Here is a 19238-nt window from a genome sequence, read left to right on the forward strand (position 1 = left end):
CAAAGGCAAATCTTCATTGATGGGAATTTGCGAGCCTGTAAATGCAGGCAGCAGTTAACAGTGGCGCCCTCTGTGGGGAGAGTTTGGGAGCGCTTCTACTTTTTACTTAACTGCAAGTAAGTTTCCTAGAGCTTATCTTGCATTTGTCATTGGAAAATATGATTAGAAGTGGAAAAACTAAAAGTAATAAGTATCCATCAAAGAAGATAAGTGATAGAGAGGAGTGATCCCTTCTTCCCATAACAATTAGTGTTTAGCATTTTGGTGCAGTTCTTTCTAGAATGTTTCTCTTGGCACTTTTTAAAGTTTACTTGTAATTACAGCATGCATATGATTTAACGTACTGCTCTCTCCTAGTGGAGCAGCTGTGGATACATCCTCTTCAGAACGTCATGTTTAGGGCCTTCTTTTATTGTCCCAGAGGTTTTGCCAGCTTCTGTGGTTGGTTCCCATGCCCACTCCACTCCTGGCAGCCACTCGGGTCCAGCATACAAAGGACTCCACCCTTAGACATATCCAAGCTCCTTGACCTGCCACCCACCCCCAGGCCCTTTTCATGAAGGCAAGAGTCAAGGATGGTGGGAGGTGATGAGACAGAGGGGCCTGAGGGGTCTCCAAAGGCGGCTGAGTGGGAGCAGACATTTCTGGAGGTGGGTCACCTGTGCTGCAACAGACTCAGGAGACCACAGGGACCTGAGTTCCCGTCCAGCCCCAGACTCACTATGGTCTCTCACCGCCTCCCCAGTTATACGATTGTAAATGGAAGATAGTGACCTTGGGTGTTTGGGGATCACATGAGAGTGGAAATGAGCACACTTTGTACAGGGAGGTGCTGGGAGACCCAGGAGGCTGGTTTTGTTGTGGTGTCAGGTGTGGGCTGAGAGGAGCCTGGCTCTGCCCTGGGCCTGAGCTGGGCTGAGGAAAGACCTGCTGTGTAGCTGTAGGCAGAGCCCCGCCCTAACCCCCCCAGCCCCCCCCCCCCGCCCCAAGCCTTGACCAGTCAGAGCTCCTGGTTTCAAGCCACTGCAACCCTAACTCTAACTCGAGTGGCCGAGGGGTAAAAAGGAGAGTTCAACTGCCCAGCTCCAGGCCCCAGCTATGGCAGCGCCAGCCTGGCATCCCGGGGAGAAGCATCCCCTCTTTCCCAGGGGCTCCAGCCCAAGTCCCAGGAGGGCCCCGAATCCTATGTGGAAGAGGCAACCACACTGCACGAATCATGTGAGCCGGGTGCAGCGCTCTGGCTGACCAGGCGGGTGACCTGGGCAGGGGGTGGACCCTAGTGGGATGGGGCCTAGTGGTCCCCAAAGCAAAACTGGCTAGAAGAACTGGCTAGAAGAAGCGAGGGAAGTGCATAGGAGGGATCCAGGTGGACTTTGTGCTGAATGAGTAAGCTTATGAGGAATGAGCTGGGCTAGCCTGCACATCCCTGCAGGGCCAGCCCCTAAACCAAACCTCAGTGCCCTAAGTTGCTTTCACCTCCAGCTCCCAGGAGAAGGGGCGGATGGCGGTGTGATGGCCTGGGTAGGGCCAGGCAGGTGGATGGGTCTGCAGGTTCCGGGGCATGGAGGATGGGGAGTTCAGGAGGAGCTGCCATCCCTGGGCCGAGTAGGGGACTGTTCCAGGACTGGGGCTGCCCGGGAGCCCCTCCAGCCGCCACCACAGGTGGGTCCAGCCACCAGCTAAGGCGTTCCCTGTGCCCCGCGCCTAGATTGGGAAAGTCTGTGTGGAGAACTGCCAGGAGTTCAGCGGCATCCACGTGCAGTATAAGCTGCAGCTCTCCAGCGCCAACTGCAGTGCCCTGGGGGTGGTCACCTCGGCCGAGGACACCTCGGGGACCCTGTTCGTGAATGACACGGAGGCCCTACGGCGGCCCGAGTGTACCCAGCTCCAGTACACAGTGGTCGCCGCTGACCGGCCGACCCGCAGGCAGGCCCAGGCCCCACTGCTTGTCACCGTGGAGGGGACGTGTGAGTGCCAGGGCCCCGTGAGGGTCGGGATGGGCGGGGTGTGGTGGGGCCGCGGACTTCCCCCGCACGGAAGGGGCCTGGTCCTGCTCCCTGCATCTACTGGCAGCTTCGCTGAGCCTGGGTCTCCTTCCCTGTAAAATGAGAATCACGGTGCACGCCACATGGTCGAGCTGGAAGGACAAGGGGGAAGTGGGAAACAGCTTAGCCCAAAATGACAGTGTAGGAAAATGTCGCTACTCCCCATCACCACTGTCACACATTCTGCACGTGCACTTGCTTCAGGGCTGCCAGATGAAATATAGGACCAGGGTTAAATTTGAATTTCAGGTAAACAACAAGCAATTTCTTGGTGTCAGTATGTCCCATGCAACCTTTGCAGGCTCTCTTAGAAGACAAACTTCCAAGCATGTCCCCTCAATATTAGGGACTGACTGACACAAAGCGAGTATTCACTCTTTGTTTAAAATTCAGATTTAACTGGGCGTCCTGTGTGTCACTGGCTGAGTCTGGCCACCTTACATCCTCCCTCCATACTTATCCCAGTCCAGTAGCTGCCCTGACTCTGTGACTATGGTGCCCACACCCTCCCCCAGCGGGCCCCATCGCTGCCCTGCGCCCTGGTGCTGAGTCACCCTTGCCCCTCTGGGCTCTGCCCATGGGAGCAGCTCAGCCAGTGCTGCCCCGTGTCCGTGGGTGCTGGCTGGACACTGGGCCCAAACTGGGCCCCTGTGACCCGCTTTCTGCCACCCCCAGACATGGCTGAGGAGCCAGGCTGTCCCCTGTCCTGCGCAGTCAGCAAGAGGCGACCGGAGTGTGAGGAGTGTGGTGGCCTGGGCGCTCTGATGGGCAGGTGCGAGTGGAGACAGGGAGACGGCAAAGGTAGGCCCCATGCAGAGCCAGGGGCCTGTGGTCAGGCGATCGAGAGGGGTGGTGATGGCTGAGTGGAGATGTGTAGGCCCTTCTAGCCTCTGTGATGGCCTTCCCCACTCAGAGTCTGTTCCCCAGTGCCTTGTCCCCCATTGTGGCTCCCAGTGTCGGAAGACAGTGGGCAGGGGCACAGAGTGTGGGCAGCATGAGGACAGTCAGGCTGTTCATCACCGTGGGGCCACAGGCGCCCGGGGCTGGACTCCTTTGGGCTTGGGAAGGTCTGGGCCAAAGTTAGGAGGTGTGGGGGACAGAAAGGCTCTACCTGGGAGGTCCCAGGCCAGAGGATGTATCCCAGGGGAAGGAGGGGCCACAGCTGGCTTGGGTGTGGACAGCAGCCAACTCTAAGCCGTGCCCACCACAAGGGTCCCTCTCACAGTTTCTCTGCTTGGTTTGCTCCTTGGAGGGGCAGGGTTGGCCCGGGAGGCACTGGGGTGCCACCCTCGTGGCTCTGGGAGTCTGACCAGGGCAGGCACTCCCACGTGGCGGTGACCAGCCCACTATGTGTTGTAGGGATCACCAGGAACTTCTCCACCTGCTCCCCCAGCATCAGGACCTGCCCTGACGGCCACTGTGATGCTGTGGAGAGCAGAGATGCCAACATCTGCCCCCAGGACTGCCTCCGTAAGCAGCCTGCTGGGCCTGCAAGGTCCACTTGAGCCGGGTCGCGCCTTGGGGTGGGTGGGGGTAGCGAGTGGGAGACGCTTGGACTCCCACCTGTACTTCATCCAGACCGGCCGAGCTCCTGGGTTTTATGTCCCAAACTTTTTTCTAACATTTCATTTGAACAAAGGGCTCTGCCCCCCACTCCCAGAACTGTGGAGCCTGGTGCCCTGACCTACACTCTCCATTGTCACTCTGGCCAACTCACATGGAGGCAGCTCCCTGCCCCCCATTCTACTGGCTCCCTGCAGCCCCTGCTGCCCCTTCTCTGCTTCTGAAAAGTAACTGTGTGTGGACCTCAGCAAGGGCCCTGGGCAGCCTGTGGTTCCTCCTCCCACCTGCTGTAGCCTGGGAACTGGCTTGGAGACAGGTTGTGCTGAGACTCCTGCCCAGGGGACCCAGACTTCTGAGCTCACTGCCCTCCCTGGGCCTGAGCATGCTGACCTCAGGCGAGGAGGGGCATTTCGCACTCCTGTATGAGTGGTCCCCGCGTGTCAGGTCACCCTGGAGAGCTGAGTGGGCTGCTGAGAGGCTGTTTCTGTCACCAGGGGGCGGCAGCATCATTGGTGGGCACGAGCCAGGGGAGCGCCGGGGGATTAAAGCCGGCTTTGGCATCTGCAACTGCTTCCCCGAGGAGAAGAAGTGTTTCTGCGAGCCCGAAGACAGCCAGGGTGAGCAGGATGGGGGGAAGACAGCCAGGGTGAGCAGGATGGGGGGAAGACAGACAGGATGAGTGGGTGGGGGTCGCCGGCTGGGGCCATGCACGGGGCAAGGCTCCCCACACTCCCTGAGCCCCAGCGAGCCAAGGAGGAAATTGCAGGAAGGCGAGTGAAACCCGGGAGACCCTCCTCCTTCCCTTTGGGCCTCGGTTCCCCCATCTGTGCAGACAGGGAGCTAGGTCGGATCTTCTATAGAGTGCCTTCTGGCCCAAAGTTCTACTATAAAAACTGGGCTGGAAAATTAGTTCTTCCAACAAGTAACTCAGCATCTGCTCAGATTGTCCCTGTGTAGGGCCTTTGCTGGACTCACAGCACTGTCACGCTGGGTCCTCTCCCCCCGCCAGAGCCTCCAGGAGCTTCTTCTGGGGCAGCAAGTGCTGGGCGGCGTGGGCTCCACTGAGCTCACGGGGAGCTCTCCTACCTGAGCCCAGGGACACTTTTCTGGTATTTGAGGTGTTGCATGGTCCTGAGCCACGTTCCTCCACTCCCCCTTTTTAATGAAGAAAATACAAAAGACGTGGGGAACACAGAGGAAGGACTTCACCTCCTGCCTGCCCTCCAGGGCCGCTGGCTGTAGTGCTGCCTTCCGCAGCTGGTGCAGTGGGTGCACTGCCTCTGCTGTGTGACCTCAGGCAGGCTGCTTAAACTTTCTGTGCTTCTCGGTCCTTCTGTAAGAGGGTGGTAACCATCTCCCATAGGGAAACTGTGCCTGACAGTACTTGCCACACATCAGTGCTGTTGGAGTGTTGGCAGTTTTTCTCATACCTTCACGCCAGCTGCACTTGCTGGCTGCACAAAATTTGTTACAGCCACTACTACCAGGCTGCCGTGAACCTGGCAGGCTGGAGGACTGGCTGCACTGGGGGCCCCTCCCGGCATGTGGTCCCTCACGCGCCCCTGCCCGCAGCCCTGCTGTGTGACGAGCTGTGCCGCACGGTGATCGCGGCTGCCGTGCTCTTCTCCTTCATCGTCTCCGTGCTGCTCTCCACCTTCTGCATCCACCGCTACCACAAGAACGCCCACAAGCCGCCCATTGCCTCTGCCGAGATGACCTTCCGCCGGCCCGCCCAGGCCTTCCCGGTCAGCTACTCCTCATCTGGTGCCCGCCGGCCCTCGCTGGACTCCATGGAGAACCAGGTTTCTGTGGACGCCTTCAAGATTCCGGTGAGCTTCCACGGGAGGCAGCCCCTCCCGGAGGCCCTGCAGGTGGCGCTGGCCTCTGGTCTCTGGCAGCTGGGAGGTGCAGAGGGGAGGGGGCACGCAGGGCTCCCGCTGCATGTGTCCTGCAGCCCACGAGAGGCTAATGCATCCTCGCCCACCTGGAGGACACCGCAAGCGTTCCAGCAACCCCCCTGCCTTCCCGGGGCTGCCTTCCAGCGAGGGCAGAGGGCAGGTGGGGCGGAGAGCGTGGAGGCCATTTAGCGGGTGCAGACCGATGGGTGCTGATTTAGATGGACTGAGATTTGGGCTATGGGGATACCAGGAGGGCAGGCCATGCCGTACCTGACAGAGGAACTGTCCTACAGACACCCCAAGGGCTAGGGGGAGGCCCTGAGGAAGAATGTGGATTTTATTCTCAGAGAGTGGGGTCCCTGAGGGTTGGGAGTTGGGTAGAGGAAGCCCATGTTTTGCCTTCATTTGCGTGGGCCACTCTGCTGGGCAGTCTGTGTGGGGTGCAGAAGTGGGAGCCTCGTGATGAGGTGCTGTCCCCATCCAGGTGAGAGACGGCAGCAGGTGGGGGCTTGGCCAGGATGGCAGCAGTGGGAGGGAAGTCTGTCGCATGGAGGGAGGGAGTGCTGAGGGGCCTCTGGGGCACCTGCGGTGGAGGTGGAGCCAGGCCCAGCGGCTCTGTGACGAGCTGGCTGACAGAGAGTGCCAGCCAGAGCCAGCAGGCTTTCCGAGCCCCCTTCTCCACGGGAGGGCCTGGGCCTGTGGTCAGCCTGTGCTGCTCAGAGCCTCCCATCCTGGGCAGGCCTCTCTACCTTTGGCGATCTCACTGGGAACTGCCCGAGGAGTTGGAAGCCGGGTTCTGGGAGGGACAGAGGAAAGTGCTCAGAGCTGAGGGTGCGTGAGAACAGAAGTTCCACCCATGAGGCTGGGCAGGGAGCACTGCAATGTGTGCAGCTAGGCAGAGACCTCCAGGCAGGAAGCTCAGCACCCGGGGGCCACAGGGCAGTCCCCAGCCCAGGCTAGGAGGAGGCTGGAGTTCATAGGAGGTGCCACCCAAGGAGTGCTCACCCGTCGGTGAAGGTCTGGGCCGTGGAGGCAGTTCCCAGACGTGGTGGCCACTGTAGCCTCCCTCCCAGCTTTCCTAGTTCCAATCCCTCAGCAGGCAGAGGGTCTACAACCCTCACCACCAGCAGTATGTCAGTCTTCACAGCAGGCCTCTAGGATGAGCCATTTGATTCTTTATATACCCTGGTGGTCTGCAGTGAGGCGCACAGGAAGAGCAATGCTGGCGGGTGGACACGTACCACCCTTGGCCCGTGTTGCTGCTGGCCTAGAGGGCAGAGCGGCCAGAGCCCAGCCTGAGGCCTGAGGGCCCCACTGAGCAGCTCTGAGGTCTTGGACACATTACTCAACCACTCAGTCTCAGTTTTCTCTTACATAAAGTGGGGAGAATGATTTTTAACATTTTTAAAAGGATCAAATCGGTGATATTCACACATTCTTAGTGCGTCTCTGTGTGCAGTAAACAGTTATCCAGTGCAGTGTGGCGGTGAGGACCCCAGGGTGGAGATGACGAGGTTGTCAACTCTGACCCTGACTGTGGGTTCTGGAGGAACCTGAGACAACACCAGGACGCCTAGGAGCTAGCTGGACAGCGCCCGTGGCCACGGTGCTGAGAGGCGGCTGCCTCTGCACCCAGACATCAGAAAGCATGGCTCTGATCGTCCGGGGGCAGCCGGTCCCCAGTGGTGTCATCCCTGTGGGTTGGGTGAGCCTGGCAGGGCACGTCATGAGCAGCACCCCAAAGCCTCACCCATGCCCTGCTGCAAGGAGACTTGGGGAAATGGATGCCCACTGCTGGCATAGGAGGGGAGGTTCCAGACAGGCTTTGGCATCCCCAGTCAGAGTTCAAGAACACGGAGCCCAGCTGGGGTTCTGGGAACGGGCGCCAGAGTGGTCTTCAGTGGGCCTGGTGTGTGGATGGGACTTCAATGGGAAGGCAGGAGGTGGAGGGGAGAGTGGTGAGCAGGTGTGTGCTGGTTCAGGGTGATAGCCGGCCCCATGCAAGTAGCAGCCTCTTCCACACGTCGAGGTGGAGGGTCCCAAGGAGCACAGTGGTGCATTTCCAGGGGCTTCCGTGCAGGGAAGTTGCCCTGGACACTTCCACCTGTAGCTGAGGGTCTTGGGCTGGGAGGCAACTTGGGCCACTGGGGCCAATTTGGTCCTCTTGGGGGTCCTGGGGATCTCTGGAGAGGGCACATCAGGGCCTGGGCTGTAGGCCAGTCAGCCCCTTTATGGGCCTAGTGTCCAGAGTGGAGACAGCACCCAGAGGCTTGGCCCTGACTCCAGTGAAGAGACCGTGCTCCCACATGAGCACCTGTGGATGCTGAGTAAGCCCTTGAGAGACAAAGACATGGGCCTGGGGTGGCCCAGCGCGTGTTCGGTAGACCAAGGACTAGCAAGAGTATGAGCATCCAGAGTCCAGACCAGTCATTAGCAACACCTGCCTTCCCATTGAGGAGACTCGTCATGTAGCGGCACCTTAGGGGTTCTCCCCTTGGTGGACATGGGTGACCATCGCCTACTGGTTCAGATGACAGTCAGTTCTCTGCACACTGGAGCTTGGCCACCGGGGGCTCGTTTATGGGTCTTGCCTCTTCCTTGCCTCTTACTCTTACTATCTTTCTCCCCTCTCCTCTTCTCTCCCTTCCTTCAACCCCAATGTAGGAGGATCCAAAGTGGGAATTTCCTCGGAAGAACTTGGTTCTTGGAAAAACTCTCGGAGAAGGTGAATTTGGAAAAGTGGTTGAGGCAACGGCCTTCCGGCTGAAAGGCAAAGCTGGGTACACGACCGTGGCTGTGAAGATGCTGAAAGGTACCTGTCTAGGTGGTGCGCACAGGTGGCTCTTGTCACGTCCACCTGCAGGATCTCCAAGGGGTGGATGAAGCCACCCCAAAAGCCAGGGGCCTGGCAGCCAGCCTTGCACCTCCCGAAGAGCCTCCTATTGCTGTTCTGAGTGGCCAAAGTCTGGGGAGCCCCACCATGGATGACGTGGGCTACGATGATGGGAAGCAGGGCAAGGAGTTTCTTCCCTTAGAAGGTTCTAGAGTGGTGCTACTTCTATACCAATGTTGGGTAAAGATCTGAGTTTTTAAAAAATTAAAAGCCCTTGGGCTGGCCCCGTGGCTTAGCAGTTAAGTGCACGCGCTCCGCTACTGGTGGTCTGGGTTCGGATCCCAGGCGCACACCGACGCACCACTTCTCCAGCCATGCTGAGGCCGCGTCCCACGTAGAGCAACTAGAAGGATGTGCAGCTATGACATACAACTATCTACTGGGGCTTTGGGGGAAAATAAATAAATAAATAAAAAATTAAAAGCCCTTTTGGTTTTGAACTGCCAGCTCTCTCCACCCCAGTCTGCCCCATTCATTCCTCTCAGCCAAGCATCCATTGGGGTCCTTGTGAGGAGGCTGCCTGTAAGGACTGGCCCCTGTCCCCTAGGCCCTGCCTTGCCCAATCCCCAGTGGCCCCCAGTGGGCCTGTCCCACCTAAGTCTTGTCACAAGTGACCAGTCATGCCACAGTTTGGCTCTGAGTGGGCACGTGTGCACACACACACACTCACCCATGTTTCTCAGCAGAGACTGGGCGGGTGGCCTCTGCCATTGCCTGACTCCTGCCCAAGTGGACCGACTGAGGGCCCAGCAGTCGTGCGGTAGGGGCAAGTTGGCTGGTGCACACGCAGGTTCTAGTGCAGCAGTCGGGGCCACACAGCGCAGAGTGCTTCTGGATGCTTACCCAGGACCTCAGACTGGGGTTGCCCCTTGCCTATGAGACCCCAGGCCCTAAGGGAACACAGTGAGACTGGCCCCGGGCCACCCACATGTGGTCCATGGGGTCCCAGTGCCCCATCTCCCAGCTGTCTTCTCATTTCCAGACAAGTCTGCAGCCAGAGGAGGTGGCGTAGCACAGCTGGGCAGTGGGCTCTGTGGCAGCTGACCCAGGAGGGCTATTTAGCCACAGCTTCTGACTCCAGACACCTCCACACCCAGGCTCCTGGTGGGAGCCCGAGTACAACTCCTCCTGCCCTCAGGACACATGTGCTCAGCTGCAAGAGGACTTCAATGAAGTCTCGTGGTCTTTCCCTTTCTCCAGGCCTCGCCCCCCTCTGTTGAGTGCTTGGTTATCGGATGTTTGGGGACATCAAGGAGTCCCCTTACCTTCCCAGAAGGATTAATGGTGTTGGGGGGGGGGGTCTCTGCACACCACTGTCTTTAAAACATGGCAGTTGCAGGGAAATAATGCCACATACACACACAGCCCAGCCCTGGGAGGCTTTCCGTGGAAAGATCCTGCTCACCTGGAAGTTTGCTCTTCAGGGTTCTTATTCCCCAGAGGCAGATAAGGTCTCTGTCAACCATCACACAGAGTCTTTGCGGGCCTCGATCTGAAACTGGGCAGGGTGTCTGTGAAGGAGATAACTGTGGTCTGTGCAGACCCCTTGTGGGGGTCGTGTAACCCAGCATGGTCACAGAAGGGGCTTCTAGGAGGGATCAGTTGCAACCTGCTCTGTTTCTGTGCATTTCAGAGAATGCCTCCCCAAGCGAGCTGCGGGACCTGCTGTCCGAGTTCAACCTCCTGAAGCAGGTCAACCACCCTCAGGTCATCAAGCTGTACGGGGCCTGCAGCCAGGACGGTAAGGCCGGCCAAGGGATGGGCAGCTGCCGGGCACAGGCCAGGGGGCTCTGGGCTGCTCCGTTCTTCCTCCTCCCTCTTCCCTGTCCTCTCCTTCTCTGGTCCCTGTTCTCTATCCTCCTGGAAGCATGGTGTCTGGTTCTGGCCCCTGCCTGGAGGTTGCATCCTCCTGTGTCAGTGAAAGGGTTGGGAGGGGCTACTATAGGAGTTCGCACATGAGGCCTCTGCTCCGAGCACTTCCTGGGCCTGCCGGGGCTGCTCAGAGGTCTCTGGTGACATCCAGATTGTCAGCACCCCGCTCCAGGTGGAGCCCCCAGGGCAGGGGGGCTCCAGAAATGGACAGTGCCTCCTGGGCACCTAATGGGGACTAAGTGTGCCATAATCTCCAGGTGACCCCAACTCCAGCCTTGTATGGCAAAGACATGTCACCATTTCTCACAGGACACAGGAAAACAGCCTGGTCTGTTGATTTTCCAAACCCACCATGCTACTCAGGGGCCTCTCGCTGTATGTGCACGCGTTGTGTGTGCATGCGTGCATTGAGGGTGCAAGGGAGATAGGGAGCAAGCAGAGAGAGAGCAGCAGTGACGCAGATCAGCACCAGCAGGATTCAGGGCTGGGCCTAGGGCAGGACTACAGCCCGAGAGCTGCTGAGAGCCGGCAGGAGCAGGGAGCAGGTGGCCATGGCCATGTGCAGATCCAGACTCTCTGCCTCCATCAGCCATCCCCAGCCCGTGCTGCAGCAGGACCAAGGATGTAGAAAAGCATGACATCCTAGCAGCAGGGGTGCCTCTCCGGGCAGCACTGAGCGCAATGGCAGTCTGCTGTGGGCACCCCGGGAGAAGGTCGGCTTTGGCACAGGCAGCACAACACGGAGAGCAAGTGATGTGAGAGTGAGCCGGGACTTAAACAAGTCCTTGTGCTGCCCGGAACCCAGGCACTTGCCACCCAGGGCAGGGCTGTGTCCATCTGCCCACTTACTAGTAGGGTGCAGAGCCTGCCCGGGGGCCCTGCAGCCTCCCCCATGCTCTAGGAAGCACCCAGAGCTGGCCTGACTTCTGCCTGCCCAGGACCCCGCAGGCAGCCAGCCCACAGCTTGCTGTCTGCCCCCAGGGCCGCTGCTCCTCATCGTGGAGTACGCCAAGTACGGCTCCCTGCGGGGCTTCCTCCGGGAGAGCCGCAAGGCAGGGCCCGGCTACGTGGGCAGTGGAGGCAGCCGCAACTCCAGCTACCTGGACAACCCCGAGGAGCGGGCCCTGACCATGGGCGACCTCATTTCCTTCGCGTGGCAGATCTCTCGAGGGATGCAGTACCTGGCTGAGATGAAAGTATGTGCCACCCCAGCCCGGCCCCCTACTGCCTGCAATGGGGCCCAGGTGTCAGGGGTTCCTGCTGTTGTCTTTCTCGCAGCTTGTCCATCGGGACTTGGCAGCCAGAAATGTCCTAGTAGCTGAGGGGCGGAAGATGAAGATTTCAGATTTTGGCCTGTCCCGAGATGTTTATGAGGAGGATTCCTATGTGAAGAGGAGCAAGGTACCAGGTCCCGGGGTGTGCTGGCTCGAGGCTCCTGGGCTGGGTGGGAGGCAGCAGTCAGGGTGCCCACAGGGGTGGGGGGGGGGGACTCCTAGAGCCTCTGGAGAGGATACAGCAGATTTTTAGAGTATAAACTTCTAGCCCTCATCCCCAAATCCTTCCCTGATCTTGAGTCCCCAGAGAGCCAGTTCAGGACTCATCCCCAGGTCTGTTCCTTCTCCTCCTGAGGGCCACACCCGCCCTTCCAGAGCCACTGGCCAGGGAGCTGGGGCCCCACAGCCTCTCTTGTGTTTAAGAACAATCACTTTTGAAGGTCACCTAATGCTGCGGAAATAACGATTCTCTTCTCCGCGGTTGTTCTTCTTGCTTCTACAGAGTAAAAGGTCACTGTTTCTTTTCTGTGTAACTTTAGCTCTTTGCTCAGAGGAGAGTAAAATGCCATAAACCCAAGCTTGGCAATCATTCTTTGCAGAAGGGAATGAACTGCTTTACAGGTGGGGGTTCCCCAGGATTGGGGGCCTAGGAACCCTGGCTGTGTGAGTTTGGAAGGCACAGAGGGATGCCCTGGAGATGGGGTCCAGAGATGCGGCATAGGGTTCTCTGAAGCTTTCTCTGCAGTAGGTGGTCTGGGGCCCTTCTGGGGACATCTGGTTCCCTGGCATTGTCCAGTTCCCTGTGGCATTGGCCTTGACCTTCTTAGTTCTGTTGCCCTCTCAGTCCCTCTCCTGCAGCCTCCCTGTGACAGACCAGACAGGGCCAGCGCACAGGAGTCATAGCTGACCCGGCAGTCAGAACAGATGCTGCTCGACAAAGAAAAACACAAAAAGAAACCACTTACGCTCCAGCTCTACTCTGAGCAGTCAGGAGAAGCCCATGTGTTGCCAAGGGCTGTGAGGACGATGTTTCGTTTCTTCTGGGGTTTCTGTGGTGACAGCACATCTCAGAACTGCTGAAAGGGAAGTGGAGAGGGCTGCTCCTCTCCCATGGAGGGGCATGGACAGAGCCTTCCTGTGGGCGCACTGTCCTCCAAGAAGGCCCTGTGTCACGGCGCAGAGAAGCACAAGGTGTCCGAGTATAAGGGCCACCTCAGCCCCTGGAAAGCACAGGCCACAGGCAGTGTTCTTACAGACACACGCCCCAGAAACAGTCACGCCTCTTTTTTTTTTTTTTTTTGTGAGGAAGATTAGCCCTGAGCTAACATCTGATGCCAATCCTCCTCTTTTTGAAGAGGAAGATTGGCCCTGAGCTAACATCCGTGCCCATCTTCCTCTACTTTATATGGGACGCCGCCACAGCATGGCTTGACAAGCAGTGTGTCAGTCCACGCCTGGGACTGAACCTGCGAACCCCGGGCTGCCAAAACGGAATACACAAACTTAACCTTCTTAAGGATATAAATCCTAAGGAATGCTTTAAAGAAAAATGAATTACAATAAATGTTGCATTAAAACCCAATGCACTCATTTTTTTATTGATTTGTTCCTTAAGACTTAACCTATTGAAAAGCTATTCTCAAGTTGCATTGGAAAGGATTTGTTAGGTCTGATGCCAGCACCTCTGTGGCGGAGGGCACTCTTTCAGAGGATGCAAAAGAGCCCTGGATAAAATAAGAGGAAAACACCAGCCCCAAGGGGTGTAAACAGATTTCTTGCCTCAGAGCTTCTCAGAAGAGCCTTTAGTGTGTTAGTTTGTGTCAAAAGTCCCCAGGATGGAAACACTAGATGTTGGTTTCCCAAATGCGTTCGCCCTCAGAGGTCAGGGGAGATCTTGGCCCACATGTTGGGCAGCACTACCCAGGGTGCCCCAGGGATCCCCAGATGCTGTCGTAGGGCGACCTGGCTTGGACTTGGTCTCAATTCCTTGGGTTTCTTATCAGCAGGGATGTGGTGTGTGACAAGCGTGCCCTGTGTAGCTGTGGGCAGGCCAGCTGACTCCCTCAGCATCTCAGCCTTGCCTGGGAGGACCAGGCTGGAGCTACAGCCCCTCTGAGACTGTGCTGCCAGTTCTGTACCTAGGAGCATTCTGGGCGTCATTACTCAGCATTCCCCCAGAGCTGGGAGTGGGTGGGACATGGCCCTACCCTCCTCCACATCCCCTACCCCCAGTTCCCAGGGTGTCAGAGCAACATTAATGCCTTTCTTTTACTCCCTCTTTAGGGTCGGATTCCAGTCAAATGGATGGCAATTGAGTCCCTTTTCGATCATATCTACACCACCCAAAGTGATGTGTAAGTATGGGTGTTGCCTTTCCTGGGGTGGAAATTATATGCCTCGGGAGCCATGGTGCCTTTCGGGCAGCTCGGCTGGGGAACAGCACTAGCCCTGAGTGCCTGTCAGCTCATGCCAGCCATCCACAGTGACCCCCCTGAGCTGAGGGGGCCTTGTGTATTCATTCAACAGATGGCCGGGGCCCAGGCAGTAGTTCTGAGAGCCGCAGTGGAATGCGTGAGAGCAGTGAGCGGGTGGCCGCAGATCCCCCTCGCCTCCCCTGTCTTCCTGTCCCCTTCCCTCCTCTCTCCTTCCCTCTCCTCTCTTGGCTTCTTAGTGACACACAGGCCCAACCACACAGTTCCATTCCTGTGGGCCTGAGCATGGGCTGGGCTCAGGCAGGTCCCCCGGGGACTGGGCCCCACCCATAGGCGGGGGTGGCCTTGAGAGAGTTTCTGGGCTGGTGGGCCCCAAACTGCTCAAAGACGGGAACCAAAACTCAGTCTTCCAGGTCAAAGTACAAAACTTGATGGTTTTCAGAAACACAGCAGACTTGTTTCTGAGTGTTTTGCCATCAACAGACGTGCATATCTTGAATGACGTAGGGGGTGAAAAGGCAGTTCTTAAACAGTTTTAAACAACTGTTTTCTGATTACAAAAGTTGACTGTAAGACAATGGAAAATGCAGAGAAAAGCAAAATGAAGAGATTAAAAGTCACTTGGATCCCACCACCCGTAGGTAACTAGTGCTGGCCCTCACAGGCACGGCCTTCTAGTGTTTTCCGTAGTGTGCAGCTAGATGTTTTTTATTACTGTAAGTGGGCTTGTATGATAATGCTGTTTTGTGATATAATTTTGTGCCTACTTCATAGTAAATTTTCCCTCACAGTTAAATATTTTTCCGTAGCAGTGCTTTTTTTCCCAAGATTTTATGAAAATTCCCAAGCACGCAGAACAGGTGAAGGAATTGCGCAGGAAGCCCTGTGCCCCATGGCCTAGGTCCTCGCCTCATGTTTGGCTGCTCTGTGCCATCTCTGGGCCTTTGGCACGTCACCTCAAGGCCAGCTGCGTGCCCCTTGTGGGTGTGGGGGCCAACCTCGGGCAGTGGCTTGGCAGTGCTTCAGCATCAAAGGGGCGGGGGTGGGGCAGGCAGATGCTCCTACCCACCTCCATTCCACATCCATCTGTGCAGTGGGGCCTAGGCCGAAACCCGTGAGCGCTTGGGCCTGGGCTGCTCTCTGTACTGGGGACTGAAGGAGTCAGCAGCTCCTGGGGGGCCGGACGTCTGGGCTGCACGGAGGGCGCCACAAGCCGGGTGCAGCCACTCACTGGTCACCTTGCTCCCCACAGGTGGTCCTTCGGTGTCTTGCTGTGGGAGATTGTGACCCTGGGGGGAAACCCTTACCCTGGGATCCCTCCGGAGCGGCTCTTCAACCTCCTGAAGACAGGCTACCGGATGGAGAGGCCGGACAACTGCAGCGAGGAGATGTGAGCAGGCTTTGCCTTGGCCCAGCCTCCCTCGGACATGAACACGCTGGGTTTTGGAGGGGAAGGGACACATGTGCTCATTTCCTCCCCACTCCTGTGCGGCCCTGGGTGCTGGCCCGGGGTGAGCTGGGTGGTGGGTAGTGACAGAGCAGAGCATGATGGGGCAGGAGTCTGAGAACCACCCTTGGACATGATGGCAGATACTGGAGACCCTGACCCCACTGGGGGCTGGGTGGGCTTCCTAGTGGGACTTAAGAGGATGAGGGGGAGCAGGGCTCAGGTATGAAGGATGAGAGGGCACTTCAGACTGAGGGAGCCGCTGGAGCCTCAGGCCAGAGACCTGTCCCCACAGGACGCTTGGGGAGGGGCAGGTAATTCGGAATAGCCCAAGGGGCGCATGCTGGGGAGTGCCCAAGTGGAAGCACAAAGGCAGGCAGAGGAAGCCTAGACTTCGAGGGCATCAATCTTCACACACAGTGGTTCTGGATGGTTCTGGTTCATCAGATGATTCTTGGAGGACAGGTTTAGAACACATGAGAAAGGGGCTATCCACAGGCGGAGACATGCTGGTCCATTCATTCTGCAACGTCTATTGTGCACCTGCCACATGCCAGGCTCAGGGCTAGATGGGGGAATGCAAGGGTGAGTGGGTGCTGCCTCCCTGGGTGGCCTGGGCTGACAATCTGCTGGCCCAGCGTGCACCCACACAGCAGCCCTGGAGGCCCTGCAGCTGTGCTAGAGGTATGATTGGCAAAAGTTTTTGTTTGTTTCCACACCCAGTTCATCCTTCATAAGAGTTTTAAGGACTGGCATTTCCCCCTCAGCCACCACAGTGGGCGCAGCATCCTGTCAGCTATTTACCAGTGTCCCTGAAAGGGAAGTGAAAACACATCTCTCTCAAGAGAAGGGAAGCTTCCAGGATGCTGGACCACAGCACCGGGCACCCAGAGCTTCCAGTGACACCTCAGACCCTGCCCCAGCTCAGAGAAGGATGTCAGCGATGCAGAAACAGCTTTGGGGTCTGGGAAGAGACCTCCTGGGCTCAGGGCCCTGTGCTGGGTGTGGTGGCCATGATTGGGTGGTCCTTGCTGGGTCATAACCTCCTGTTTGCGCTTCCCACCAGGTACGGTCTGATGCTGCAGTGCTGGAAGCAGGAGCCGGACAAGAGGCCGGTGTTTGCCGACATCAGTAAAGACCTGGAGAAGATGATGGTTAAGAGCAGAGTGAGTACCTGGAGCCGATTCCTGGTGCTGGCCACCCACTGGCTGAAGGTGGCGGTGGGCGGATGCCAGCCTCAGCCCAAGGCAATGGTTTTAGGTCTATGGAGCTTCCAGTGCAAGGGTAGAGCAAAGCCGTGCAGAGGGAGATGGTCATGCTGGCCCCGGAGAGGAGCCAGCGACTAAACCCTTCTCCTTCAGCCAGGCCCCTGGGGCTTTTTTTCAAACCATGAAGAAACCAGGATTCTTAGTTTGCAGCTTAGGAAGAGCTCTCCACAGACAGGTGTAGGAGGACAATATTCCAAAGCCAACTAAAATCATTTTCAGTAATGGAACATGAGAAAGTAGAGTTGAAATGGGTGTCCTAAATTCAGATGCTAATGAGGGACCCGGCTGGGAGTGGGAAGGGACTAGGGAGTGGTGGGGACTGTGGCAAACAGGAGCACACCAGCTCCCTGTAGAGGACCCCTCACTATAGCCGCATGTAACCTATAGGAATATGAGTGCCAGCGTGCCAGGTCTTCTGAATTTTAAGGGATATTTATGTTAAGTTTCCAGTTTTTAATCTTAGCAACTCATTTAAATTCCCAAAAGCTCAGTGTGAGCCAAACAAAACACATCTGGGAGGCTAGATTCAGCCACGTGCCTACAGTTTACAACCTGTAGCTAAATGAGAAAGTTGACAAAGTTTTAACTCATGTTTCTTGAGCAATTGCTGCATACCGTATTCTGTCTTAGATGTTGGGGATACAAGTAAACAAGACAGGCACAGACCTTGCCCTCAGGGTTTCGTCCTTACATTGACACATTTACTAAAAGTTGTTATTTCTTCAAACACAAAAAGCAAGATACATGGTCTAGGCCGCTTGTAATAAAACCTAACATCAGTGTATCGCTTGGGCAAAGCCTCTGAATCCTGTGAATGCAGGGTTGTCCTAAAAAAAGTAATAGCTGATGCCAAGAGAGCTGGCCTTCCTAGGATAGTATTGAGAAACAGCCAGAAAAACGTTGGCACTGTTCTCTTACACATTTAACCAGGGCACTGGAAGTAGTACACACTTGAGAATCGTCACGCTTGGGAGCTGAAGCCTATAGCAGCATCCTGTGCAGAACCCACATCAATGGCTTCATATTTCTGGGTCCTGACATGATGTTCTAAACGGCAGGGGTCCTTGGAGAAAACTGAAAAGTGTCCAGCAGATCGGGGATGCTTCTCAGCACCCCTGCATGAGTAATGGGGCTGCAGCTGGCTCTCCCAGAGCCTTGAGTTTTGTCAACAGGCTCGTTCCCTACTGCTGAGCATGGTGCCCTCACTCAGTGCTGCAGAGATAGGACTAGGATGGTGAAGGAGCACATTTCTGCCCCCGACGAGGTGACTTTCTAGGGGGAGCCATGAGGACTGTGGAGCAGGGCCAGGCGAGGCAGGGACTAGGGGAGCTCAGTGCTTCTCTCTGGCGAGGGGCTCAGGTCTTCCTGAGAGGCCAGTAGGCCGATGTGGGATGGGCCTCAGCCAGGTCTTCTGCCCTCGGGTCGGGAGAGGCCGGAGGCATGTCTAGTAGTGGCCTATGCCAGGGTGGTGACCGGCCATCTCTCTCTTCCAGGACTACTTGGATCTGGCCGCGTCCACCCCATCTGACTCCTTGCTCTACGACGACGGCCTCTCGGAGGAGGAGACGCCCCTGGTGGACTGTAATAATGCTCCCCTCCCTCGCACCCTCCCCTCCACGTGGATTGAAAACAAACTCTATGGTAGAATTTCACATGCATTTACTAGATTCTAGCCACATTGTTCCTCTCTGCACTATCCTTACTCTCTGTAATGCTTTTTAAGAGTGTTTCTGGTCTGAATGAAACCAAAGTCTGCTCTGAACCTTTTTCTTTGTAAATGTCTGACTTTGCATCTGTTTACATTCAGGCATTTTTGCAACAATGTTTTTTTTAAAAGGATGTGAAAATAAGTGTAATAACCACACTGCCCAGCAATTTAAGATGATGGAGAAGAAAGAGAGCAGGGCATACCTCTCAGGGGATATTGAGAAAACGATGAATAAGTATTTCTGGGGTGGGTATCAAGTCATAGTACTTCTAATTTAACTACTGGGATAAATTTACCCAATCTAGGGAGGCATTTAATTTAGAAAGGAGTAGTCAGCACACCCTGCCTGCACTGAGAGCACAGCCCATGGTCCCCCTAGATCCCATCTGGGCGGGCAGGCGGCTCTTGGAGGCCACCGGTGCTGGGGAACAGTGGCTGGTCCAGCCTTGGCCTCAGCCACATGTCCTCCATCAGGGAGGACACGCAGACTGCTGTTTTCACATCCTTTGCATTACACACTGTCATGATGGTTGTCACTTATGAAGTCAGTGCTAAAAGCTAAAGCAAATGCTTTTTGAAAGAACGTAGTCTGTGGTGCTGTGGTCTTGCAATGGACAGTAAATACGGTTCTTGCCAAAACTCCTTCTTTTGTCTTCGATTAAATACTTGAAATTTTTTTCTGTTTCCTAACTTTATCACTGATTGTTTTGAAATCTTGAAGTTTCAAACCTTTCTCAGCCGAGCTGGTTCCTTTTGCATGCCTCCTGAGTCACGGATTCCTTGCTGGCTTTGGGTCTAGGGCTACACGCCATGTGTCATGTCGACGCTGTGGGGCTTG

At 56.5% G+C, this 19238-nt stretch overlaps 1 protein-coding gene across 2 annotated transcripts in view; it reads left to right on the plus strand.

Annotated features, from left to right (window-relative positions):
* The window catches only part of RET (ret proto-oncogene), a 57040-nt gene that overhangs the window by 35318 nt on the left and 2484 nt on the right, over positions 1-19238 (plus strand). The window contains exons 7-19 of one of the 2 annotated variants that reach the window (XM_014788968.2): positions 1709-1967; positions 2721-2846; positions 3405-3515; positions 4103-4225; positions 5181-5437; positions 8171-8318; positions 10033-10140; positions 11253-11467; positions 11550-11672; positions 13829-13899; positions 15230-15367; positions 16491-16590; positions 18186-18333. In XM_014788968.2, coding sequence (XP_014644454.2) covers positions 1709-1967; positions 2721-2846; positions 3405-3515; positions 4103-4225; positions 5181-5437; positions 8171-8318; positions 10033-10140; positions 11253-11467; positions 11550-11672; positions 13829-13899; positions 15230-15367; positions 16491-16590; positions 18186-18333 — 1927 coding nt within the window. Of the gene's footprint in view, positions 1-1708; positions 1968-2720; positions 2847-3404; positions 3516-4102; positions 4226-5180; positions 5438-8170; positions 8319-10032; positions 10141-11252; positions 11468-11549; positions 11673-13828; positions 13900-15229; positions 15368-16490; positions 16591-18185; positions 19077-19238 lie in introns of those variants that run through there. The other variant, XM_004432424.3, reaches the window with a different exon arrangement.

The sequence above is a fragment of the Ceratotherium simum genome, chromosome 6 (assembly GCF_057802395.1).
Source record: "Ceratotherium simum simum isolate JZ-2026a chromosome 6, ASM5780239v1, whole genome shotgun sequence".
Classification (NCBI taxonomy): Eukaryota; Metazoa; Chordata; class Mammalia; order Perissodactyla; family Rhinocerotidae; genus Ceratotherium; species Ceratotherium simum.